This window comes from Lipotes vexillifer, unplaced genomic scaffold (genome assembly GCF_000442215.2).
Source record: "Lipotes vexillifer unplaced genomic scaffold, Lipotes_vexillifer_v1.1 scaffold969, whole genome shotgun sequence".
In the NCBI taxonomy this organism is placed as follows: Eukaryota; Metazoa; Chordata; class Mammalia; order Artiodactyla; family Lipotidae; genus Lipotes; species Lipotes vexillifer.
The window spans coordinates 1,156,365-1,184,232 of record NW_006774070.1 but is presented as its reverse complement, the minus strand read 5'-3'; the positions used below and the strand labels follow the sequence as shown (position 1 = coordinate 1,184,232).

Below are 27,868 nucleotides of genomic sequence, written 5' to 3'. Positions count from 1 at the left end.
GGGAAAGAAGAGATGGACGTATGGGGACATTTCAGTAACTTAAAGAGAATAACTTGTGAGATGGATATAGTTGAATAAATGCCTACTAGGTATTGGACATGTCTCATTTAATATATTTTTTATGAATTTATTTATTTATGGCTGCATTGGGTCCTTGTTGCTGCACGTGGGCTTTCTCTAGTTGCGGTGAGTGGGGGCTACTCTTCGTTGCAGTGTGCGGGCTTCTCATCGTGGTGGCTTCTCTTGTTGCGGAGCATGGGCCTAGGCACGTGGGCTTCAGTAGTTGTGGCTCGTGGGCTCTAGAGCGCAGGCTCAGTAGTTGCAGTGCACCGGCTTAGTTGCTCCATGGCATGTGGGATCTTCCTGGACCAGGGCTCGAGCCCATGTCCCCTGCATTGGCAGGCAGATTCTTAACTACTGTGCCACCAGGGAAGTCCCTCATTTAGTCTTCATAGCAAAAGTATAAAGTAGGCAGTGTTATCTCAGTTTTACAGATAGAAATAGTGAAGTGTATATCATTCATTGATTCTGATAAGTGTATGGGATGTTGAGTATGGTAAGTAGGGCTTCTCAAGGAATGCACTTTAGAATATCATTCTTAATGATTTGTAAAGTGATGCTTTTGCGTAATTTTTCATTTTTCAAATGTGATGTATAGTTCCGGGTTTATCTGTTTTGATTTTATAACTTCCTATGCAGTAAAACACCAACTTAATTTGCAAAATTTTGATTCTAGTTAGGACAAGATCCATGTTAGAAGAAGAAAACAGGTGTTGAGGCTTACAAAAGAAAGTTCTGGTATCTGGGAAATGGAAAGGAAACTCAGAAGCTAGGTCATTTGTGCAGATGATATTCTTGGGTGGGATGAAGTGAGGAAATAAGAGGTAGGTTAGACACTAACGTGGTTTTCTCACTTTGCCTCTTCAGTAAAGGGAGTAAGAGATGCTTTTATGGGGTGGGGCCTCAGTAGAGAAAGTCCTGGATGGGTGTGAGATGGGCAGCTGTCAAGTAGCCCACAGAGAAAAATAGGAAATAGTTTTGTGAAACCAGAAGTGATAAGGTTATTTAGTGGAAGGCAGGAAGCCTTACAGACATTTAGCAAAAGTGAAGATGGAATTAGTAAGTCGTAGTAGAAATTAACATTAACCCTTCACTCAAATTGAATACTAGAGAAAGAGGGGGAGGTGTACAGCAGAGTACAGGAACTTGAAAAGATAGTTCTGTCCTGATGGGAGCATTTTCTTTGATTATAATTTACAGCCAACTTTTCTCCTTTATGATAGAAAAGGTTTCTTTGTTACCTGCCCAAGAAGTTTCTTACAGTCGTCTGTTTTCATCATTTGATTTTTCTTGATTCCTGAGCGTCTTCTTCTGATCATTAGTTTTGTTTCCTAGGAAGAATTTTGTTGAGAGTCTGCCTGGTGTTGATGACCATATCAGGTATAGCTCACATTATAAACAATAAGTTCCTGACTAGTTAAAAACACTTTTGTGAGAGTGACTTGGTTTATCTTGTCTACTCAACTGTGGGTAAGTGGTTTATAATGGAGTTTCTGTACTAGCAAAGGCTCCATTCTCATTGTCTACAGGAGGTAGGAGGAGTAGTGGTTCACCTTGTATGTGAGGCAGAGAGAGACATACCCTGGAAGAGGGAGAGCTGGAGGAGGTGAACAGAGAGCTAAAGATAAAGAGAGGGTGAGGAGACCTGAGAGGGTGAGCGAGCCAGCAAATAAAACGTGGTAGGAGAGAGAATGACAGGTGGGTGGGAAGGCAGTATAGAAAGGGATGGAAATTGCTGTGAGGGAAGGATGGGCAAATTTTGAAGGTAGGCGGAGGAGACAGTGGAAAGCAAAGGCAAGAAGACCAAGAGAGCTGACTCATCAAAGCCCACAGCAAAAGCTGTGAAGGCAGTTCTGTCTGGGGGTGGAAACTTCCTGTGGCTGCCCTGGAGGCAGCTTGATAACTTAGAAAGGACATTGCACTTTGAATTGGAACATCTGGATTTAGATCCTGGAAATGCCATCTAAACACTCTTCCCTACTCAACAGTGGTTGGGGAAGGCATTTCTGTGAGGCTCAGTTCTAATCTCTTAAATGGGAATAATTACTGTGAGATTGTTGTAATGATTACATAAATATGCATATTGCATGTTCTCTGCCTTCCCTTACCATTCCTACTTTATTTTTTTCATTTTTGTAGCCGCTCCTACTTTTTTCTTGGGAAATATAAATAGAATTCCAACATTCTTGGTTAAAACTATTTGTAGGTTTTTGGATTTTCAAGAAACGCCTAGCATCTAGTTAAATGCATGTTTAGATTCCATAGAAAAAGCTAGATGTAGAACTTTATGTGTTTAATTTACATGCTTTGTAAATGTTAACTCTGGCCTGAAGGTTCAAAATGACTTTATCTGACGTTTGTAGAGTTTAGCTAAGATGCTGTCCTCATCTCCCCTCCCCTCCTTATTTTTACCACCTGTAGTTTAGGAGCTTATTCAGTGTGCTTACTGAAATAATGTAAACGCCTTGTACTGTGAGCCTAGCTTCTGTTTCAAGGCCCTTTGAAACTGTTTTACCACAATAACAAGCCTTATCTCTATGTCTTTGTTCTCATATGGCTTAAATTTAGTGTCATTTTGAATTTTATAAATTTACATTTTTGTCAAGCATCCCAAAGCTGTTACATCTTAGTGACACGATGTATCATTTGTAGCATAGTGTCAGCTCTGGGTTTTGAAAATGTGTAATTTAAAACAATGCGACCTGGGCTTCCCTGGTGGTGCAGTGATTGTGAATCCGCCTGCAGATTCGAACCCTGGTCCAGGAAGATCCCACATGCCGTGGAGCAACTAAGCCTGAGCACCACAGCTACTGAGCCTGTGCTCTAGAGCCCGCGCGCCACAACTACTGAGCCTGTGCGCCTAGAGCCCGTGCTCTGCAAAAAGAGAAGCCACTGCAATGAGAAGCCCGTGCTGCAATGAAGAGTAGCCTCCACTCGCCACAACTAGAGAAAGCCCATGCACAGCAAAGAAGACCCAACACAGCGAACAAAATAAATAAATTAATTAAAAAAAATAAAACAATGCGACTGTATTTTTATGTGGTGACAGTTCAGTCAAATTAAGATTATTGGGGTGGTATTCAGTCAGCATGTTAATAAAATCCTTAAATTGGTTCCCCCAGCTGTATTCAGGTTCGTGCTCCATACTCTACCCTCTCCCTGCCTGTCCCTAGTTTGACTCTCTTTGCATTTACCCACTGCTAGAAATTGTTCACATACATTTGGAGGTAGTGATGATTGGATGAGGGGGCTTGAGAAAGTCCTGCTTCAGACAATCAGCAGTCTTTCTCAGGTAGGCAGAATAGCTTTCCTCTTTATATTACTTAGCCATAAAAAGAAATGAAATTGAGTTATTTGTAGTGAGGTGGACGGACCTAGAGTGTCATACAGAGTGAAGTAAGTCACAAAGAGAAAGACAAATACTGTATGCTAACGCATGTATATGGAATTTTAAAAAGCGGTACTGATGAACCTAGTGGCAGGGCAGGAATAAAGACGCAGAGGTAGAAAATGGACTTGAGGGCATGGGGAGGAAGGGGAAGCTGGCATGAAGTGAGAGAGTAGCATTGACATACATACCCTACCAAATGTAAAATGGATGGCTAGTGGGAAGCTGCTGCATAGCACAGGGAGATCAGCTCTGTGCTTTGTGACCACCTAGAGGGGTGGGATAGGGAGTGTGGGAGGGAGATGCAAGAGGGAGTAGATATGGGGATATATGTATATGTATAGCTGATTCACTTTGTTACAAAGCAGAAACTAACACACCATTGTAAGGCCATTATACTCTAATAAAGGTGTTAAAAAAAGAAAAAGAATAACCTTCCGCTTTAATAAACAAGGGACATTACTCTAGCCTCAGGCAGCAAAGGTGGCTTGTTGCTCATAACTGAGAGGACCAGTAAACTGTTGGACAGTAAAGGGTTTTTGAATTATGACTGTTTTGCGTAATCTATTCCACATTTCATTCTTGCTCTTAAATATTACCATGTAGTAGTGACCTTGGAGATGAGTTAATTGAAGTCTAGAAAGATTGTTATGATGTGGGTAATACATTTAATGATAAGTAAAGTTTGAAGAGATCCTTGTGATATGTGCTATTTTTTATTTCTCCTGGTTTTCAGATTCTAGGAGCCCACAGAGATATTCCAATATGGAGAAATGTTGGGGGCACTCCGTTATATAGTTTGTAGCGCCTTTCAGCCTGAGGTTTATCAAAGAAATACTGGCTTGGATCAGATGAGTCCCCTAATTTGTACTTAACTGTTTTCACAAGGACTGTGGTCTTTGAGTCAGTTTTCATAAGGACTGTGGTCTTTGAGTCAGTAGCAAGGTTTAGGTCACATAATCATCTACATACATCATTGCTCTTCAACATGTTGATCTTTACTTATTAAGTCAAAATGTATGAAATACAGCTACCGTAATTCTCTCTCTCTCTCTTTTAAAGACTCTGCTTCCTTATTTATTTATCTATCTATTTAATTATTTATTTGGCTGCGTTGGGTCTTAGTTGCAGCACGCGGGCTCAGTAGTGGCAGCATGTGGGTTCTCTAGTTGTGGCGTGCGGGCTCTAGAGCGTGCAGGCTTAGTTGCCCCATGGCATGTGGGATCTTAGTTCCCCAACCAGGGATCGAACCCGCATCCCCTGCATTGGAAGGTGGATTCTTAACCTCTGGATCACCAGGGAAGTCCCTACTGTAATTCTTGTGTGATGGAATTTGCTTTTTCTTTTTCTGCATTATGTGTTTTTCATGTTTGAAAACAAAAGGGAATGGGAGGGGAGAAAGCAGGGGTCATTGCTGAACGCTGATGGTTAAAGGTAAGTGAATGTTTAATCTCAGTCACTTGATTATTGTTATTGTCTTGTCAATATCTGAAAGTAAACATAGAAAAGCTTTTCAGTTGTGTTAATGTGTATGTAAAATTCAAGATGCTAACTTGGAATTATTCCCTCCTCTATTCTAAACAATAGGTACGTTCTATGGATGAGCTGAATCACGATTTTCAAGCACTTGCTCTGGAGGGAAGAGCGATGGGAGAGGTAAGTGAATTGGTGTGCCAGAAAAGTGGGCCTGTTTTTAAGAGAAGGTTGGAGCTGTCTTTCATCAAATGTGTCCGAATCTAGTCTCCAGAAGTATGTGCTTGCTTTTCCTTGTTGCCATCCTCATGATAGGAGTGGGATATTGCAGAATTTTGCCAAAACAATCTCATTATAAGAATAATGTTAACTTTAGCCTAATGTCTTAAAAATAAAACAAAACCAAAATGTGAGCACAAATTAATATTATCTTAACCAGTCAGTTGTAAATTGAGGTGTTAAAATTTTACAAAATAGTTTTATATGCATAAAATGTCCTTAACCTTTGGCTCATTTTTCAGTTGTTAGGTTCTTTTGCAGTGGAAGGGAGTTTTAGATTGGATGCTAGTCAGAATATGTTGATAACCTATTTTTAGAGCAGTGTTATTTTTGAGGAAGTTGTTTAGAGTTCCATTGTGAAGAGGGAATTGTTAGATTTCTGGTGAAATAATTCCAGAAGGTTGAGGCCTGAGCCAGTCATCCCTTATGTAGATAGAATTTAGAAACAAGAATTTTGGTTTGTTTGTAATGTTTAAAATTTGCAAAAACAAAATTTACCGTCCATTATGTTGATAGTGAAGATTGCCATAATTCTAAAAGAAAGAGGAATATAAATCAGGTATAGCAGGTTTCTGGTGCTTCTAGATGTTGACAATAAGTGTATTGGTGATAGGTAGAACGTACAGGTTGAATTAATTGCTAAAGATGTCACAGGTTCACAAACTGGGGCCATTTGCTTGTGATTTTTTTGTTCTGGAGAGTAGCCTTAGGTTTTTTCTTCTGTTTTATATTTTGTATAGCTAATATTTAAAAGCCCCCATATCTATTTTAATGTTTTAAAGGAGGGAGAATAGCTGTATTCTGGATTCTCTTTTATACTATTCATTAAATACATTTGTTCTTTGATTTAGCCAATATTCTTTGATCCAGGCACTGTTCTAGGTTCCAAGGACTCAAAATTAAGATAATTTCCTGATTTATAACAAATATTCATTTACTACCATTGTGGCTGGGCATTAGTTAAAGTCTTTGTGTTTAGATCCTGAGATTCTTGCTTCCTTGGTTATAAGATTTTGTTTCCAACTTTTCTGAATCATCTTGTGGTCAGAGTCGAGTGTCCTATTATCTTGGGTTCATGGGGTTTTGGCCTTTTTTTGTGTTTCCTCTAGAGCTTGAAGAACAGATTGGTAGGTGTTCTTATGTTTCCTGTGCCTGCCTAATATTAATGAAACAGTGCACATCAATAAACCCTATCTGGTTATTCAGTAAGTGATTTTCTCACTAAATTTCTGGAGCACAGTTTGAACAGAAAGTTAACAGATATGTCATATTAATTATAGATGGGGAAACCACATTCATCTGCTTCCACACTCCTGTGGTTCTAACCTGGTCCACTCTAAGCCCAGTCTTTTAAAATTAGTTACACAGAATAAAAATAATGCCGTTACTGTTTTGTAACACTTCATAATCTTTAAAGACTTAACTTAATTGAAGAAGAGTGAACAGAAAGTGAATTTTATTTAAATTAACAACAAAAATATTTAAAAAATCATTTTCTTCTTCCAAAAATATCCCTTCCCCACAGGGTCTCCAGACTGCACCTCCTTATTTTTGTTAGAGATGTCATTTTTTGATGTTTGTGTGTAATTCATCAGAGCTAGGTGTTGGCATATGTAAATAACTAAACAAAGTACATTCCAACAGGAATGCAGTGTCACTCTTCTTTCCTTATTATTAACAAAGTAATAATAATAGCTACCATTTGTTGACCATCTGTTAGGCAGATGCTAAGAGGTTTGTATGCATTAGCTCATCAGTAACTCTCTCAGGATGGTTCTGTTATCCAGATAAGGAAAAATTTTGCTCAGGGTCACACATCTAGAAAGTGATGGAGCTGGGACTCTGACCTGGCTACCTCTCCAAAGCACGTGCCCTTAGAGTAAATGAAACCAATACTTATAAAATAATTGATGGTAAAAATCTCATTTTAGTAAGCTTTATAACAGTTGATATTTGGGGAAGGATTTTAAAAAATGCTTAATACACTTCCCTTCCAAAATACACTTAACTGAAGTTATTTTTTGAAAGCATAACCCAGTGTCCAGGCACAAAGGGGACAACTGAGTTAAGTATGGAGTGAGGTTTTTGTACTCAAGGAACTCTTTCTTTAGCTGGTTGAGGAAGGAGTGAATACACATGACAACAGAAAGAGTTCACTGCGTTTCTTTGTATGGTTCTTGTTTTGAGAAGAGAGTGATCAGTATTGGCAGGAGTAGTTTGTGATTACTTGGATGGAGGTATAGGAGTTGGGAAACGTCCTCTGGTTTAGTTAAGATTCACATAGGTATAGGTTGGGGGAATGTTTTTTGCAGAGATACAAGGGAGATGGGCACAAAAGAGAGATGAAGAAAGCTAGCTTTTATAATAAAATTAAAAAGCATAGTTTCTAATTAGTTTAACGTCATTAAATTTCCTTCCCTTTAAACAATAAAGCATCTCTGGGAGGAGATGTTTGTAAATGTAGTGTTTACCCATATAAACACTAAAATTTCAAGTAAATTGCATGGATTTATAAAGCCAGGCACAGTATTTTTTTGCTGCAGTTATTTTATTTGTATTTGTGTGTGTCTGTGTGCTTGTGTGAGAGTCCTCATTAGGGCAGATGATACCTATGTTCAAGAGTGTGTGAATCTTTAGAGTTCAAAGAGAATTGCCTCGATTCAAAGTAATTGATTTCTAGTAAAGTTAGTGCTGCCTGGCTCTTGCAGTTTTTTTTTCCTCATCAAAGCCAGTGCTAGACTCCTGGAGTCACTGTGCTAGATAGTGTTTCTTAGAAATCTTGCTCAGAGATGACTACTTAAAACTTTGCCTTCAAACCTTGCTGGTTGTCTGAAGCACAGCTGGCTGTTCTTAGCTGAAGGACACTCTACAAGTGCTTTATTTACCTCCTGTTCTAAAAAGTCAACATAAAAAGGAAGATAGGAAAATGTCTTAGGCTTAGGGCTACGAATTATTTTCAGATATTTCATCCACTCTCCTTGCTAGCAGCCGCTTTCATTCAACTTTAAGTCCAGTCCTGAAAAGTTTAAAGGCACAGATTATTTCTGTTAGTTGAATATTCAAGAGTATGTCTTTGTAGTACTGAGGAAGGCTCATTGACCTGATGTTTCTGGGTTCTGTTTCTGCCTTGGTTGGTTTATGGTCTTGCATGACTTACTTATTTTACGTCCTGAAAAAGATGCATTTGCAAAGAGGATAGTGGTTCTCGTTTGAAAGTACTTTGAGAGTCTTAGACAGAAAAGCCACCTTATTCTGAATAATTGGTTTTCTCACTTTTAAAAACCAAGGAACTTTTTTTAAGAGTCTTTAATGTTTTACATGTAGTAAACCTGACAGCGTTCAGGGACATTAAAATAATAGTGATTATTTCTGGAATAAATGGAATGTATTTAGGTATGTGGCCCTTCATTTTGTTTTAGAAAACTGAAGCATAGAAAAGCTTACCCTTGGTAATAAACACGTTTGTAAACCTGAGGAATGAAATCTGGAAGGTGCATCTGTATGTAGAGTGATAATGAATCCTACCACGTTCCTGGAAGTAGAGTAAGGTGAGATGTATTTAAAACATAGCTGCAGGTTCTCATTAGACATTACATAGGATTTCTGCCTGTAAGTGTGAGAGCAGAATGGCTTGTAGAGGAAGGAATTTGACAATGATTTGGAGAGCTCTTAACCCAAAGAAAGGTATAACTTGATGGGATGAAGAGCTCACTGGGTGAGAACCCTGATGCCACCGCTTTTAGCCTTGCCTCAGGCATTCATCTTCTTTGGACTTTGCTTTTTTTCATCCATAAGACACACATGTTGGACTAGATAGTTTTCTAGGACCCTTTTAAGTCTAAGATTCTTGGAGTTTGCCCTTATTTCTAGCTTTAAAAGGATAGAAAATAGGACTAGTTCTCCTTTTTCTAGGATATGCCAGAGGGTGTCTAAAAGATGTGTTTTTAGAGTGTGATGTAGAGGTTCTGTAAGTTTTCATTGGATTCTCTAAGTGACTCATTCACTTCAAGACATTGAAGTGTCTGTCCATCAGGGCTCATAGGGTGGTAAATGTGAAATTGGGACAAGTAGGAGCCTAATGTGGATACCAAGTCCACATCTTTCCATCATGGCATGATGGCTCACAGAATTGGAGGCTTTTGGGTAGCTAAAAGTACTTTTTTTTTTTTTTTTTTTTTTGCGGTACGCGGGCCTCTCACTGTTGTGGCCTCTCCTGTTGCGGAGCACAGGCCCCGGATGCGCAGGCTCAGCGGCCATGGCTCACAGGCCCAGCCGCTCCGCGGCATGTGAGATCCTCCCGGACCGGGGCATGAACCCATGTCCCCTGCATCGGCAGGCGGACTCTCAACCACTGCACCACCAGGGAAGCCCTAAAAGTACTTTTATGATACACAGCCCTAGAGGGGCTAACCTCACACTGTAAATTCCTTGCAGTTAGAGTCCCATAAGAGTAACTCAGTTGACTCTAAACTGGGTTGAATTTTGGAAAGGAGATGTGTTGTCTGCTAGCAAGATCATGCAGCCTTTCTTACAGAAAGGATGAAAAATAAATGGAGCCTGTGGTGCATTATAAAAATATCTGGCCAAGCAGTGTAACACATCCTTTTCCCCACAAAATGCAGCTTTTGAGTATGCATAGGAATGGTAAAAGCTGCCTAGTTCCATTAACTTTGTATTAATACCATTTGGTTGTTGGGCATTTTTGACATCTTGTTATTAAAATAAAATGGTTCCTTTAGAGAAGACATAGCTAGCCAGGCCAAGTGATATGGAGAAAGTTAATAACTTTCCTTTATTAGGTTAATGACCATGTTAGAGGTGAAGTGACCTTTTTATGAGTCTTGTTTTGGAAGTTCCTGCGATCTCATAATAGTTTTGGGATTAGGATTGGGCATTTTTGAAGAAGATGATAAGAAGGTATCTTCTAACCCTGCGAACATGGGTGCATTTAGAACCTGGTGCCCAGTTCTGTCCTGTCACTTTGAGACCTGTGTGGAACCCCATGCATTCCAATATCTGCCTTCTGTCCTGCACTGGGAAGCATGGGTGGACTTAACCCTGTATACGTTAAGCTATTTTGGAATGTTTGAATGCAGTAAAACATGCTTCTCTGCATCAAGAAATAGCTGATCCACATGCTGCTTAATCTGTCTTCATTAAATTTCTTCCCTTTTATCCTCCTTTGTCTAAAATGTTTTTATTCTTTTTATCCACATCAGTATGCTTTATTTGAAAGTAAGCTAATTAACTACAGTAATACATTAACACTTTTCAAAACACTTTGGCATTGATTTCATTACCTATGTGAATCTCCCAACAGATTTTTGAGAGACACGACTATTTTTACATGAGGGAAGTGAGTTCTAAGGTCAAGTGACTCCACCTAAGATCATAACTGTCAAGATGTGGATTGACATCAAGTTCTATTTCATTAGGCTCAGAAATAATAATAGCTGCAGTCTATTGAACATATATGATTTTCCAGGTACTGTACTAATCACACATACATTATTGTCTTCACAGTGGTCCTTTATTAGGACCACAATATTAGGATGTCCTTTATATACTGAGCAAACAGGATTATAGAGGTTAACATGATCATGAGCCAGCTGTTTAAACCCAGATCTCTATCACTCAGATTCTGAGCTTTTCTACTGTTCATTTCTGCATGTCCAGAGCCTACCCAGTACGCAAAAGTCCAGCTTCAGTTATCAGCTCGTCCATGAAAGCTTTCTTGCTCTCACCAACCAGAAGCTACAGAGGGGAATTCAGTAGCACATTACTTATTTATATAATTCTTATGGCCCTAATTTATTTTATATATAGTGATTTGTGTAAATGTTTTCTATTTCCTTGCACATAAGTTTGCTGAGGGCAGGGGCTTCAGCTAATATGTACTTTGTAAACAGTGGCTGCCTAATATATTGTGTTGAATAAATCGTGTACCAGTAAATATTTTTTTCTAAGTATGGGTTCCTCTTTATTTTCTCTTTTACATCAGAAGTTCCCCCCAAGGGACCTCAGTTCAATTCAGTTAATATTGCCTGTATTCTCTATCCCTATTACTTTTCCACCCTTAGGGATGTGGGGGTGTGAAGGGGAGGATGGGGAGCGGACAAAACTGAAAAGCATTTATTGTCTTCTCTGCAAATCTTTACATTTTTGAATTATTCAATAATTATTTTATGAAGAGTACATAGGATGAATAGCATGTCAGCAATGCTGTTATCCAAGTTGAATCTTATATAAAGGTATTTATTATAAAGGATCTTTTATTTAATGTAGTTGTAATCATAGGACACTTTCTCTGGGCCATCTGCTGGGGCATGGAAATATTCTCATTATATATATACAACCAGACATAATGGTGTTTAGAAAATTGGAATTGCTGTTGTTATATTTCTTGTTCAAGCTTGTATTAAACTATGTTGTGTGTAATTCTTTCTTGTTTACTTTTGTTTTGCTGATGAGGAACCAGAACACCAAAATTCATTCATTGTCTCTTAATTAATTAATGCATTCTGTGGTCCTCATTATAGCAAAATGTGTAGAAGAAATAGTTTATTTTCTGGGTTGGTCTTCCCTGTATACATGAACATCTGTGATACACATGCACATCTGTGAAATTTTACACTCCTGGAACACGAAAGAGGGAACCTGTCCATATCTGGCATACTAGGACACTTCTCGTCAATTTAATAATTAAAAATACCCTGAGGCTGACTGGATGTGTGGGTGGGTTTGAGTGTTTGGCCCCATCCTGAGGCAAAGGATTCTTTATCCTCTCTTAATTGAGCTGTTTGCTTCCTGCTTTGGGACTATGAGGGGGGTAGGTCATGAAGTAATCTAGATGTTTTCATGGTTTTATTCATGAACTTTACAGATTTCCTAAGTGATCTGGAGGCTTATCTTTTACACACTGAGCTCTCAGGTACTATTGCAAGGAATCATTTATATAATTATTTAAAGTCTAGACCTAGTATAACTTTAATATGGTTATGTTATAGATCAAACCATGTAATTTATACTTTGATAAAAACAAATGACATTATTTATAGGGAACTTAAAGGTGACCGGGATAACATTGTCTTCTGTTTCCTTACATGCCTTTTCTATATCGTGCAGAAAAGCCTAGTTCACCTGGGGAATATCTTCATTTTCTGAGCATAGTTTACTGTTCGTGAAGTTTTATGAAGATATCAGAGAAAAGAAACTTCTTTTGGCTCTGTTCTAATAACTTGAAGCGGGAAGGTATAAGGAAAACTTTACTTTCAGTGGCTTCAGGAAGGGATGTGCAGTGGAGAAGGGATTAGTGTGGAGCTTGCCCCAGGTTAATTTACCACAAAATATTCATGGAGCTTGAGGTGCTAACAGTATCTCTGAATTTTTTATTTTTGAAGGGCATGTTTTCTGAAAGAACAACCAACATCTTCTGTGTGTTTAGTTTCAAGGATGAAGTTGTTAACAGTGATTGTGTTTTTTGTGTGGTAAAGAACACTGGGAAACCCCTGTGCTCCTTTGAAGAGAGTGCGTTTTTGGTTTTTTGTTTGTTTGTTTTGTTTTCTTTGGCCACACCTTGCAGCACTCGGAATCTTAGTTCCCCAACCAGGGATCGAACCCGTGCCCCCCTGCAGTGGAAGCATGGAGTCTTAACCACTGGACCGCCAGGGAATTCCCCAGAGTGCATTTTTAAGTTAAACAGTAGTCATCAATTCAGTCTAATTTGTGGTGGTCCTAAAATTTAAGAGCTACCAAATTCTTCTTACCTCTACTTGATTGCTCTTTTTGCTCTTACTGTTCCCCAGCAGCTCGCAGTGGATCCTCAGAACAACCTTAAAACTTTACCCACTGGAGTTGTAGACTTAAACTTGCAGCACTGTATTCTTACATACTTGGATCCTGTTTTCATCTAGGCTTTGGACTCAGCTGACTCTGTGGAATAGATTCCTGATTAAAATAGCTTCAGTGGTAGACTGGCTTATGTATACTTAGTGACTTCATTCTTGATCACCATAATGGGCTATGACTCTTCCCTTTTGCAATTAAATAACTTTGAAGAAAATGCCTTGAAAGTTGAGAGAGGCATCTAAGCAGCAGTTTGTACCTTTCCAGCTCCCATTTCCACAGGTCCCTTCTTTTACCATTTTATGCCTGGGTTACTGCAGTGACCTCTTTGCTTAGCCTCCCAGCATCCATTTGCTTTCCCTCACTCCTTTTTATAAAGGAATGTGAAATTAATCTTTATTTTTTGGCCGCGTCTCGCGGCAGGTGGGATCTTAGTTCCCCAACCAGGGATTGAATCCGTGCCCCCTGCATTGGAAGTGTGGAGTCTTAACCACTGGACTGCCAGGAAAGTCCCTCAAATTAATCTTTTAAAATGAATTTTTATGATTTTACTCCCTGTTGTTGCCTGTTGGATTAGAGCCCAGCTCCTCAGTGCTCCATAAAGCCTCACTGGCAGCTGGACTAGTTTTGTTTTTTCACCCTCTCCTTACTGCCTCTAGTTGGTGGTGGGATTCCTTTTTTATTGGTGGGCACCTGCCCCACTTGCTTTTATTTCTACCTTTGCTCTTTGTGGAAAGTCCTTTCTGCTGTCTTCTTGCTCTGAAGTCCCCTATCCTTTAAGGTGTTCCTTGACCATCCTGTGCCAGGTACTGTTCCAGTTTGATTCCTGGTAGGTTTTTCTCTTTTTAAAAAAAAATTTAATTCTTGGCCTGTTTGTTTGCTTATTTATTTTTGGCTGCGTTGGGTCTTCGTTGCTACGCACGGGCTTTCTCTAGTTGTGGGGAGCGGGGGCTACTCTTGTTGTGGAGCATGGGCTCTAGGCTTGTTGGGCTTCAGTAGTTGTGGCTCGTGAGCTCTAGAGCGCAGGCTCAGTAGTTGTGGAGCACGGGCTTAGTTGCTCCGCAGCATGTGGCATCTTCCCGGACCAGCGCTTGAACCTGTGTCCTCTGCATTGGCAGGTGGATTCTTAACCACTGCGCCATCAGGGAAGTCCCGGTTTTTCTTTTGAATCTTTTCTTTCAGGGCAGAGAACTTTGTTTGTTTGTTTGTTTTTTACTGCTTTTGTTACTTCCAGTAGTGGCTCATGCAGGTTGTGCATTTCAGGGTAAGTTCAAATACTTCAGATGCTAAAATTTTTATTTTTTCAATGGTCAGAAAAACAATATTGGTTTTTCAGATATGAGAGAGAAGATCAAATTACCTCATATTGGCCAGGCCTAAGTGATTTGTGTAACTTCATCCTTAGTGGTGGAAATGTTATTAAAGGACATTAGATACAACTATTAACAGTGTTTATTATGAAAAGTGCTTAATAACCCTGGAAAATATTTTTTTTAAATCTCTTAATTTTATATACTGCAGTTATAATTATGCAAAAAATTAAACGTTTCTTTCTTAAAAGGAGTATATTAGATTTCAACAAAAAGAGATTTAGTTGAGAGACAATTAATATGGAAATTTGTTTTCACTAGTAATCATCTTGCCACATAGACTGAAAATTTTAAGCAGTAATTACTAGATGCCAGATTGTGATGCTGCCTAGTAGTGAAATGTGAAAAAAATTATAGCAAATTTTGATTCTTAGACAGTTTTTGACGATTTGAATAATATGAAACAACAAAAATGTTTAAACATTTAAAAATAATCTTTACATGTAAGTATTGAGTAACTGATTAAAAAAAATGCAGGAGGCCTTCCCTGGTGGCGCACTGGTTGAGAGTTTGCCTGCCGATGCAGGGGACACGGGTTCGTGCCCCAATCTGGGAAGATCCCACATGCCGCGGAGGGGCTGGGCCCTTGAGCCATGGCCGCTGAGCCTGCGCGTCCGGAGCCTGTGCTCCGCAACGGGAGAGGCCAAAACAGTGAGAGGCCCGCGTACCGCAAAAAAAAAAAAAGTAGGATACTTAATTAGTAGTTATATAAATGGGAAGTGAGAATTTAGAGGGTCATGTTCCTTAAACTTTCTGGAAGAGAAGGGAAAAATGAAAACACCATCTTCTTTCTTTCTTTATTTTTTAATATACTTAGGTATTTTTAATTAAAAAATGATTGGCTTGTGATTAAGCCTTTGAAGATTTTCACCATCCCTTATTTAAGTTACAGTTTTCAAAGTGGATTGGAAATTATTATCTGCTTGCTTAAAAATAACTGGGTTGGCCAGAAAGTTCACTTGGGTTTTTCTGTAACATCTTATGGAAAAACCCAAACAAATTTTTCTGGCCATCTCATATCTGAACCATGCGGTGTGAGCTCTCTCAAAATTCCCACTAACTTTTGTCACTTTGAAATTATGTTGAAGTGAAATGTATCTGCTTAAGAGAAAATGCCTTATTTGTAGTGAATTCTGTACCACCATAATCTCAATTTTTATTTATTAAAAATCGGTTCTAAATCATAATAAAAGTGTATTTTGTAACAAGTCATCCATAATCCCACATCAACGAGCACCTATTTCAGTTTTTATTTTTCTTTCCAGTCTTGATCCAAAAGGGAAGGGTGCATGAGGAGAAGCAGTCTTTTCGTGTATAATTTTGTATTTTGCTTTAAAAATTTAATGTTATTTTATAAATATTACATATAGTCCTGATAGCTGTTTTGGGTGAGCTTGTATTGTTGCATATAGTTGTACCTTATTGAACATTAGTTTGCTCCCAACTTTTTTGCTCTTATATTTTGAATATGAAGCTTTTTTCCCTTTTGAATTCTTTAATGTTGAGATAAATTCTCAGGAATGAACATGGCTTTTTTTCCAGCTTTTTAATTTATTGTTATTATTTTTTAAATTTTTATTGAAGTATAGTTGATTTACAATGTTGTGTTAATTTCTGCTGTACCGCAAAGTGATTCAGTTGTACATATATGTATTCTTCTTCATATTCTTTTCCATTATGGTTTATCGTAGGATATTGAATATAGTTCCCTGTGCTATACAGTAGGACCTTGTTGTTTATGCATCCTATATATAATAGTTTGCATCTGCTAACCCCAAACTCCCAACCCTTCACTCCCCTACACTCGCCTCCCTGCTTGGTAGCCACAGGTCCATTCTCTATATCTGTGAGTCTGTTTCTGTTTCATAGATATGTTCATTTGTATTGTATTTTAATTGTAGTTTTGTTTGGATATATGCCCAGGAGTGGGATTGCTGGGTCATATGCCAACTCTGTTTTTAGTTTTTAACTTCCATACTGTTTTCCATAGTGGCTGCACCAATTTACATTCCCACCAACAGTGTAGGAGGTGAACATGACTCTTAATGTATATTTTTTCAGAACCCTTTCCAAAAGAATTGTCATAACAGTGAATGGATATTTGTACCTTTTTTTTAAAAGCCTTGTAAAAGATATCAATTTATTTTATATTTAAACCATTTCTTGTTAAAACTTTAGTAGTAACTTCTGTGTGTAGTTTATAGTATTTATTATGAACTGTCTCACTAGATTTCACAACAACCCTTTGGTATGGAGGGCCAGGTAAATTCCCTAGGGCATTAAGATTTTGAGAAGGGAATTCTGAAAATTACACAGTTTTCACAGGTAGAGCTTTGACTAGAACATGTGACAGTGTTTACCAATAATATTTGTTTCTATCAGTACTGAGTGGTCCTTTCTCTGAGTTGATATCAAGTTCTTTTAATGTAATGAGAATATTTATCAAGAGATTAAAAAATTGGGGGGGTGCTATATCTTACCAGCTAGTTAAAATAGCAGGTATTTGACTCCTGCATTGGCTACATTCCAATGAAACTAAGCTTGTGTTGGAAGTTTGCATTGCCACATGAGATGATTAAACCTGTTCATGCCTTAGGGGCTGTAGCATCCCTGTGAACAGTACGCCTTGAGAAGCCAAATTTCTGCTCTGAGAGATAGCTCTATGCAGCCTGTGTTGTGTGTAAGCAGTCCTCTTGAGTACAGAGTGCTTATTGGAGTTTCCATCTGTGCAAGTATTAATGGTGGTATGGTCAAACACATCCAGTCTTTAATAATCAGCTTGCCTCTTAGTTTTTGCAAAGCTCTAATCATAGTTCTTCCTGCAGTGTTTTGTTGGGCTCCTAATTTTATAGATTTTCACTGAAGTGGGCTGGGTGATGTGCTCATCTGCTAGCTGAGTACACAGCATTTCATTGGCTATGCCATTAGTAGTGTGAAGTCTGCTGGTTACTATTTTGTTACTAAATAATATTAGCAGCTAATTCTTTGAGTGATTACTGAGTCCAGCATTGTACTACTCCTTTACACACTATATTATTTAATGTTCATAACAGTTCATTTTATAGGTGAGAAAACTGAGGCCTAGATGAGTTGGGATTTGAAACCAGTTTTGTTTTTTTTTTTTTTTTTCGGTACGCGGGCCTCTCACTGTTGTGGCCTCTCCCGTTGCGGAGCACAGGCTCCGGATGCGCAGGCTCAGCGGCCACGGCTCACGGGCTCAGCCGCTCCGCGACATGTGGGATCTTCCCGGACCGGGGCATGAACCTGTGCCCGCTGCATCGGCAGGCGGACTCTCAACCACTGCGCCACCAGGGAAGCCCCCTGAAACCAGTTTTTTGTTGTTGTTTGTTTTTTAAAGTGATTTCAGAGTAGTTGTGTGTGTTTTACCACTATATTACTTAAAATAAGAAGCCTAGAGGTTTTTGATGTTCTCAGCCTTTTAGTTTATTGTCTCCACCTCTGTTTAAAGGACTCTTAGTAGGGGTTAATGTGGTGGTCGATTGTGCAGGTGTGGCTTTGTGTATTGTCTTTTCTGTTAGATAATTTAAAAAAAACGTGTTTCCAAACACAATTTAGAGGTTTCCCAAGTGGCTAACATTGCTCATAAACCAGTGCTTGATTTCTACTTTGTTCTCCAGAAGCCTCATGAATAAGCTTACTGATTTCTTTACTCTCCTTAAGTCTTTTCTTTTACAAACCTGTGGTTCAAGCTGGGATAAGTAGTGTATGTGTTTTTCTCCTAAAGACCGGAGAGCAGATACTACTGGAGAGGCACTTAGGAATCCCATTTAATGGGACAGTACATGGAAGAGTACAAGGTCTGTTGTATTGCTGTGTCGGATGGTAGGACCTCCCAAGCCCTGGTTCTCAGTTTGTAGGTCTTGAAAGGGATTTACTAATTTAGAGGTGATTGGATTATAGAACTGACCTATGCTGACTAGAACCACAAGAGATTAATGTATGAAAACTAAAAGCAATTTACTAATTTATAAGGAGAAACAACAACTCTGAAGTGGACAGGATAATTGTGTTCAGTGATCAGCATGTTTGGCTTTAGGAGGAAGCAAAGTTCTCTTAAGTTTGCTTGTTAAGCAGTCTGAGCCAGGGAAGTTACTTGGATGTTTTTAGTGGCTGCTGTAAGCTACTATCTAGCCTGATGCATTAATTGCTTTTATAAGGACAGACTTGTTTGTGCATCATATGTCCTCTCCCTAAACATGCATATTGGTTGATACTGCCTACATCTGACTCCCTGGGTCTCCTTTGCTTTTGTTGGACCAATTTCTAACTCCCTTATCTTCCTTTAGAATTGTGAAATCTTTTAATCCTCTAATTGCCTAATATTTCTTGAAATTGAATTTTGTAAACCTCTTCTGTGATCTGTTCTTTGTTGTCCTGTCAAAGAACAGTATTTCCAAGTTCTTGATGGGGTAAGCAGTAACTGTCTTTTCATACACTAGTTGAATTTGAATGTTTGATGATTGAATTTAGGTGTGGCTTAAGTGAAGGTTTGGCAACTTCTGATATGGGTTGGTGAACCAGGATGTTTTAGCCAGTGCTGTGGATGATATTACCTTTAGAAGGGTTGAATCTGAATTTGAAATAACAATTGGATACTCATCATCACTTTGTTTTATATTCAATAGATTATAGCTCCTTTTAATATGATCAGATTCGAACAATGTCTTTATTTTAGATGACTCTTGACTATGTGATTGCTACTAATTCTCAGTAAGCTTAACAAGTCTAAGTCCATTTAATTTTGCCGAATTTAAAAAGCCAGTCTTTTTTTTAAATACAGAAGGGCTATAAGACAGAATAGGGGAAAACATGAAATGGAACGGATGTAGTTTTTTCCAAATTCAAAAAAAGCACTTTGATTTTAGATATTAGAAATGGAACAAGAAGTGCTTCTTGAAAACAGACTCTTAAAGATGTTTTAAATAAAAGAAAACTCTTCCGTATATTCACAGCTGTATTAGTTATCTATTGCTATGTTCCAAATTACCCTAAAATTTAGTGGCTTAAGACAACACGTTGTTTAAGCCTCACAGTTTCTGTAGGTCAGGGGCCCAGTCATGACTTTGCAAGATTCTTTATTTCAGGGTCCCTCACAAGCTGCAGTCAGGATTTCAGCTGGGTTTGCAGTCATCTCAAAGTCCAACTGGGGAAGGGGCTGCTTCCAAGCTTACTCATGTGGTTGATATCAGGATTAAGTTTCTCGCAGGTTGCTAGACTGAGGGCCTCAGTTCCTAAGGAATTGATGTCCAGTGACCTCTCTTGGTTCCTTGCCATATGGGCCTCTCTGTTGGGCAGCTCACAGTATAGCAGCTAGCTTCGTTAAAGTGAGAAGGTGAGAGGGCGAGAGAGGAGTAGAGGCAACATGGAAGTCAGTATTTTAAAGACAGTCTTGAAAGCGGCACCCCCTCACTTTTGCCCTCTCTTACTCCTTAGGAGCAAGTCAGTAGGTTCAGCCCACAGATAGGATAAGAGGGGGAATTACACAAGGGACTGAGTACCAAGAGGTACAGACATTAGGAGTTGTTTCAGGTGCTGCTTGCCACACAGCTGAAGAGTGGAGAAGGGTATGTTTTGGAGGAAAGAGAAATGCTGTGGAAGGTCCAGAGACTCTGAGGAGCTTTGCTAAGTTTGCTTCTGTCCTTGCCCAGGTACCTTGATACAGTAGTTTACTTTTCTTCATCTGCAGAGCACTCTTGCAAACCATAGGTTCTGCCTTTTTTCCTCCCAGAATTGGCTTGCTATCACCTTCTTCTACCACTTCCTTTTTCTTTATCTCTTACAGACTTGGCCTTTTCAGTCTCTGCTGTTTTCATTAATAATAGTTAATTGATCTTCTTGGTTACTTTGGCAAAGCATATGGGGTTTTACTACTTTGGGGGCTGCTCCTAGCATCTATTTAGGATTTATATTTATACATACTGTTAATAGTGGAAGACACCATTTTCTCTTGGTATGTGACTAGGGTCTTGAATTTTTCAGTGTGTACTGTATGCATTGTACTACGTCATTTTATATAAGGGACTTGAACATCTGAGGATTTTGGTATCCAAGGAGGCTCCTGGAACCAGCCCCCCATGGATACTGAGGGATGACTGTATTCCTTTGAGATTTGTTGCATCTATTACTACTTTGAGGTACAGTCTCCACTTTTTAGTACCTTTCTACATGTTTGTTGTATTATTGTTTCCTTATGAGAGAATTTGGCCTGGAAACAGCCTTGCTTATATATGGACCTGCTTTTGCTGGCTTTGCATGTTGCGACAACCTGGCAAGCTATGAGGAAAGATGACAAGATCTTAGAAGTCATTTTTGAAGCCTTGAGTTCAAGGGCTGCTGCTTTCACTAAGCAATTCGACAAATTATGGACAGACTATATTTGCACATGGAGGCTGGTGGCTTAGAGAAGCTTGAGTTTTGAATAAAGATTTCCAAATTTGTGTTGAGAGGGATGAGCACCATAATTAATATATTTGATCATCTTTGCTCTCTTTCCAATATATGGAGACTAAAGTTAACCAACAAGTGAGGAGTCCCTTGTGCTGACATTCTTTCTTCTGGTACACAGAGGAGAAGTTGATGCAGACTCCTGTTTGCTTACACTCCCTACAAAATACAAGAGAAAAATCAGAATGTTAGTTGGAAAGGGTACAACCAATAGGGAAAGAAATTCTATTTGTAATCTTATAGGAGGGCATTTTTGAGATTAAGAGGAGAAAAATAAGTTCAAAGGCAAGAATTCTAGAGTTGTACGTTCGTACACATTAATTTTCAGGGTCCCATCTGTGGTTTACAGCTGTTTTGCCTTGGTGTAATGCCACTGAATACATTTATTGAGAACCTCCTGCGTGGTGGGCATTGTGTTAGGCCCGCATCAGCAACATCTCTAATCATCACAGCAACCTGAAAAATATTTCCTTCATCAATGCAAAGAGAATGAGGCCCAGGGCAGTCCTGCAGTTTGTCCTGTGACATATCTAAGTTGTCTAGTCCAGGGCTTTCTGTCTCCACTGCCTAGCTATGGTCTGGGCTCTCCCTCCCACTCCTTCCCCCTCCCCCTCAAGTTAACAGACCAGCTGTGTCCTTGCTTCTCTCAGAGAATGAACCCTAGAGGCACATTAGGAATTGACTGCTTGTAACTGCTCATCTTCAAGTAAACCAATGCCTCTGTGCAATTAAGTGTCAGACCGAAATGTGTCTTTTGTCATGACCTTGTTGGACTAGAAGATAACAAGTTAGGGGAAAAAAGTACAAGGGAAACTGCTTTGCTCTAGGTAGTAACCCATGTCTACCAGATAGTTTTATAGAGCTAGAATAAATTGATGTCGAGAAACCCAGAATTTAGGTTGGAAAGCTGAGATTCATTTTAGTGAGGGCAAAGTTGAGATGTTTCTTCATTATCATTGGGTTATAGAAAAGGTAAACCTTTATTGTCAAGGAGAGAGCAAATGTTTTGTACTTTGTTTTTTTGTTCTGTTCCTCTGAGAAATTCAACTCTTTTATGCTCAAAAGCAGTGTACTATCTCAGACTTCTGAGTTTCTTGTCTGACTAGTAGCAGCTGAAGTGAAAACATAATTAGAAGAAATAAGAGGGACATTTTAGTGAGTGAAGCTGATAACCAGAAGGAAGAATGATGGGATTCTAGTGGAAATTTACTTTGTAACAGGTCACTAATGCTTTGATCTTGTGCAAAACTGTACTGCGTTTTGCTTGAAAGGGTAGTTTGCATTTCTTTGGTTGAAGCTAATTTAAAGCTAGTGATGCCTGCATTTTTATGAGGTGTGGAATGTTTTGTGAAGTCACTTTAACGGCATTACTAAGTATTCTTAAGATTAACTGAGGTGAGGAGATTTTTATTTCCTTTCCAGTAATGGGGGAATAGCTGCTCTGTCTTTCCAAAATCTTGGAACAGGTTAATGTTGTGGTTGGGAAGTGTTTTTGTTTTTGGTTTGTTTTAGTTTTTTCTTTGTGGTGTTGAAAGTATTTTAGTTAAACAGAATCTCTGTATGAAGGAGGTGAATTTTGCCTCTAGTGTTCCATAGCTGGGGTCTGAGTTCATGCCACAGCTTGAGTAACTTTGTAGGGCCCCTTAGTATACATGTAGGCAGAAGTAGCCTTTTAGTAGTTGTAGGTACTTTCTTTTTCAGTAAGAATCTTCTTAGCAGTTAGCTGATAGGTCTAGTATGAATTCTCCCCCCACCTTTAAAAATCTTGGCATAGATTAAGTGAATAATTCTAGATATTTAAGCTGAGCCTCTATTGTGATGGGTTGATCTGTAGCCCCCCTTGCATTAGGCCTCTTTGTGACTTTTACCAAACATATAGTAGTGCTCTGACCACAATCTGCGGAGTCAGAACACTGTGATTAAAGACCTTCAGGGCACGTGAGCATCTTCAGTACCCTTGTCTAAAAGAAAGTGTTGACTGCTGTACTTTCATCCTTTATGAATTCTTTAAAAGCATCTATTATTTTTAATTTGCAGCAGCTCTTGCCAGGTAAAAAGTTTTGGGAAACAGATGAATCCAGCAAAGATGGACCAAAAGGAATATTCCTGGGTGATCAATGGCGAGACAGTGCCTGGGGAACATCAGGTAATCTAGATCTAGCATCTGTACTGTGATTTATGCCTGTCTTAGAGCTCCTTTCCTCAGCAATTGGCAAGTTGTGAATTTTACATCAGTGACAAGCATGTCAAGCAATGTCCTGTCCTGTGGTATAATTGCCATGAAGGAGCTTATATGATGTAATTTATTAAAACATAATTAACACAAAATCAGGTCTTCAATATTTTACTGAAGTGCTAGCCACAGGGGAATGGTCTTATTTGAAATGACCGTAATTTCAGCTACAACTTCTTGTTCTGTACTGCTGTCAGCATACTTGGAATTAGAAAATCCATGCCTGCCATTTGAAGTTCATGTTTCTTTCTCCTCCCTTTGCCCCTGTGTACTGTGTATGGGGTGATCTATCTATAAATGTGGTTTGGGCCAAATAAGTCACTGGGTATGGATGCTCTTCTGACTGACTACCCCTGAAGAAAGGGATGGGGAGAACTTGTAGAGGCAGACATACCGACAGCAGAAAGAAATGACAGTTGATAGGGAGGAAGGAGACAGAGAATTCAAAAGCTGATGTGCTGTGTTATAGCAATATAAGAATGGAACCTCAGATGACAGTGGTCATCAGAAAAGATCAAATTATGTTGTGTTTAAAAAGGGCAGTAAGATCACATTTTGTTTCAGTAACATTACCAATAAAATATATTAAAAAGAAATTCTGCTACTTGAAAGGGGTAAACATTAATTTATCCACTTAGCTAGATAAACCAGTTATGTGAACTGCTGTATTGCTCTGCTATCCTGGATATATGAGGGGTGTGTTCCGTTTCCTTAGCTTATGTAGAATATTATACTTAGGGAAAACACAATAGGAGGTTTTGGCTCAACTGACCATGGCAGGTTTCCTGATTCCCAGTCATTGGTTTATCCATGAGACATCACTCATTAATTTGTTTGAGCCTCTGGCTGCACTGTATCATGCTTGTGTATCTTTTTTGTAGATCATTCAGTTTCCCAGCCAATCATGGTGCAGAGAAGACCTGGTCAGAGTTTCCATGTGAACAGTGAGGTCAATTCTGTACTGTCCCCACGGTCGGAGAGTGGGGGACTAGGCGTTAGCATGGTGGAGTATGTGTTGAGCTCATCCCCGGGCGATTCCTGTCTAAGAAAAGGAGGATTTGTAAGTTGGCTTGAGGAACTTGTTCCTATCTCTCTCTCTCTCTCTCTCTCTTTCCCCTTTCCCCTAAAGCAAAACATGCCTGTTTAGTTTCCTTAGATACTCACAGCACTAAGTGCAGGGTTTTAAAAAACGCTTTTATTGCAGTTAGATTTCAGCAAACACAGCAGGAGATGTAAACTAAACTTTTTAAAAATAGAGAAATGATGTTTTTTTGGGACTCATTGATAGTAATGTGAGGTAAGGACTTAAATCTAGATCACAGTTCATTGGCCTACCAGAAAACACCATTTTTAGTTTAAAACAAACAAACAAAAATAAAAAGAGAAGGAATTAACACAAAGCTGAAGGCAGGTGTCAGTAGGGAATAGATCTGAGAGAGTGATTTGCCAATACCCTAGGATCCTTAAAATGGATCAGATATGTTGGGTCATTCTTGTTTTTGCTAGCTAGGCTTTAACTATGGAATGATCTTTGGCCCTCTTTGAATAGCTTTGCTTCTCATACCTAGGCTGTCAGGAAATTAGAAGTTCTGTTAATTCTGTATTTCAGTTTTTTTCAGATTCATCGCCATTGACCTCTCTGATGCTAAATTGTAGCTAGAGCAGCTTCTCTGTCTACAGCCTCTTCCCTTTTGAAGTCTTAAAGCAGTCTTCGTCAAGCATCTTTGATAGCCTTTCTCAAAACTTGTTCTTTCTTTTACCATTGACTTTCTAGATCTAGAAGTCTTAAGATGTATTCCTGTTTGAGTCTTCCTCATTTTGTTTTCTGTGACTGGTTTTATATTCCAAGTCACAGCTAGGAAGGCCATGAAAGGCACCCTGAATCTATCTTCCTTCCTTTTCTCCCGACTCAACTTGTTTTGTACCTTTTCAAAGCACTTTCTCCCTGAAGTCTTTCTGGGCTAATACTACTGGTTGGCAATCATTTTAAGAGACCTTCTTTCCCCCAAATCATAATAATAACTTTGCCTTCACAACTATCTTACATTCTTTTATCTTGATAGCATTTGTTGTCAGTGTTTTTATTGTTAGAAATCTGTTGCTAGGTATCAGAGGCTTGGTCCTATTTTCCAAGTTCCACTTGAAACTTCTCTAGAGTCACAGTAGTACATTTTTGGTGCAGCTTTCTCAAGTGTCAAGTTCAATTCTTTAATACGTTAGTGGACATGAAATGAACGATTGTTGACTTGCTTGGCGGGAAGATAACAGGTGGCATCCAAGGTAACCAGAATTCCCATGGAGTTAGCTTTATTCTAGGCACGTCAAAGATGATGGATGCTTCAGCTGACGTTGACATTTGACACGTGGCCGGAGCTTTGGATTCCACCAAAAAAATGGGGGGTGGGAGTGTGAAATGAACTTATTTAAGAGGCTGGTTTGGATTTCTCCCAGCTCCACATCTAGAAATTTGGTTTGAGGAATTTAGCCAGAACAGGATCGTTCATTTGTATAATTACCTTCAGGAAGATCAAGGGACTAAACTGGGGCTTTTGTCTGAGTCTTGCATGGTAGCTGTTCCAAAGCTGACCTGATTACTTCTGGGTCTTTTGACCCTGCAGCGGCATAGGTCAGGTTTAGTGGCTTGTAGATCAGATTGGAAAAGACTTCTTGTATTTGAACCTTCCCAGGAGGCTACTTGGGAAGAACAAGATCTACCCTTTGGATGTGAGGAATGGGATCAGGCAGAATGATCATTTGCCTGTTGTCTCATGGGAAGGATGGTGTTACTTCTTCTCTTCTTTCAGCTTATCCCCAGCTCACCTCTTTTTCGTACCTCACACTTCCCTCATCTCAAGAGTGCAGATTCCTCAGAGGAAGTGCTGCCTTCCAACTTCTGCCTATAACTTTTAGTTATTTACTGTAGGAGAAAAGTTAGTGTCATGCATAGGTAAGTCATTACTGTGGTGAACTGGAACCTGTATGACTCTTGCCATGAATTCTCTATAATGTGTGACCAGCTTCTAAGTCTTGGGCATTAGCCACCAGGCATGTGCCTGGGTTACTGTGAAGTTTGTAGGAAGAAGAAAAATAATTAGAATTAGGAGAAAGGTAAAACACTGGGGCTGACTTACTATTTTTTTTCCTGTTTCTGTCTTTTTAAACAATTATTTCATTAATCTGTAACGAGGCTTTATCTTTTGTATTCAGTATCTTATTTGATTTTGTAAAGGTGGCTTCTATCCTTAATTGTCTCAAGAGATTGGTGATTTTTAGTATTGTCACCAGAGGAAGTTGGAAGAACTCGGGATAGAGGAACTCAGGATAGAGGTCAGAAAATTGAACTCTCTAAAAAGCATCTACGTTACTGAGCTGCTGAGGTTTGCATAACGATAAATGAAAATTCTCCAAATCTGTGTTCCAACTTTTCAGAAGGAAGGTTGTGGGTAATGAAATATTATCCTATTATCCCGTATTTTGACTTGAGTTGCACCTAAATGGTGATACAGGAAGACTGATTAGTGACGTCAGTCCATCATATTGGCACGTCTAATCTTTTGGTGGATGGAGAACTGAGGATCAATGAACTGCTTTATGAGCTTTTTAGTTGTATCCTACTGATCTTATGGGAAGAGGTGGGCCTTTTTTTTATTTTATTTTTTTTAATAAATCTAGTTTGTCATTCAGAGTGCTGAGTTCAGAGGCCAAGGAAGACAGAATATCTGCTTCTTGTAGATAATTGTTCTAAAGAGTAGTAATTGATGGTTTATGGATCAGAGCACTCAGATGTTTTTCTTTTTGGGGTGGCTGTAGCAACATTACCTCCAATTAGCCATGGAGAAGCCGCATTTTAATCCCCTGAGAGCTAAAAACATCATCGCTGATGGCATAATGAATGTAGACCTCAAATCAAGTACTAAGGGGCTATTCTCAGATACTGACAGCAGATAAGCCAGACTCTGATTAACTTTTCAGTTAAAGGGGTTTAGAACTAAAGTAATTACTCATTTGCAGTGGTTTTCCATTTTCAATAAGGTTGTTTTATGGTTAAAGCTTGAATGAAGGTATTTAACTCTTTGTCTAGCTTTCCTGAGCCTGCCTTAAGTTCATTTTGAGTGTACAAATGGACTCAGTTTAGTTGTTTTGGCTTCTGAGATAAGAGTACTTGCAAGCTGTTGAAAAGAATCTGACAGCAATGTTTTGTTCTCAGCACCCACTGTAAATTTTTGATAGTATTCTGAGTATGAATCAGAAACTTCAGGGTAGCAGTTTTCAGAATAATGGGAAAACTCAGAATACCAGTTAAGTCACAGTAAAGTCTTTTAATTTATTTCCTTTTTATATCCTTTATATTATTGATTCGTGGAAAAAGACAGGTCCCCTTACCCATCCCCCCAAACACCCCAATACAAAACAAAGCATGGTTCTGGGTGGTTACACAATCATATGTAACTACTATGTTTTGAGGCCACTGGGTGAAATTACCCATCCAAGGACCCTGCTATTGGTCTTTTGAAATACCAGCTGATCATCACATAGATTGAAGCCTAGCCAGTCAGAAAAGTGGATCGTCATTTCTACCTTTCTAGTTTATGGTTCCTAGGTAAATGAGAAGACCATTGTAAACTTCAGTTAGGGTCAAGGCCACCCTAAATTTACAGAAGAAAGACTTTTAGAAAAAATATCTTGGGAAGACCTTTCTGCTTACTTGTAGAGACTGGCTGCTTTCTGACCTGGAGGATGCTTGCACACTCATGG

The 27,868-nt window shown here is 39.0% G+C and overlaps 1 protein-coding gene across 6 annotated transcripts in view; it reads left to right on the top strand.

Moving 5' to 3' along the window:
* Nucleotides 1–27,868, top strand: part of PUM1 (pumilio RNA binding family member 1) — a 129,811-nt gene that overhangs the window by 31,823 nt on the left and 70,120 nt on the right. For 4 of the 6 annotated variants that reach the window (XM_007448786.1, XM_007448785.1, XM_007448787.1 and 1 more), the window contains 3 exons: nucleotides 5,036–5,104; nucleotides 22,918–23,026; nucleotides 23,995–24,173. In XM_007448786.1, the coding sequence (XP_007448848.1) occupies nucleotides 5,036–5,104; nucleotides 22,918–23,026; nucleotides 23,995–24,173 (357 nt within the window). The remainder of the gene's footprint in view (nucleotides 1–5,035; nucleotides 5,105–22,917; nucleotides 23,027–23,994; nucleotides 24,174–27,868) is intronic. The other 2 variants (XM_007448789.1, XM_007448788.1) reach the window with 1 other exon arrangement.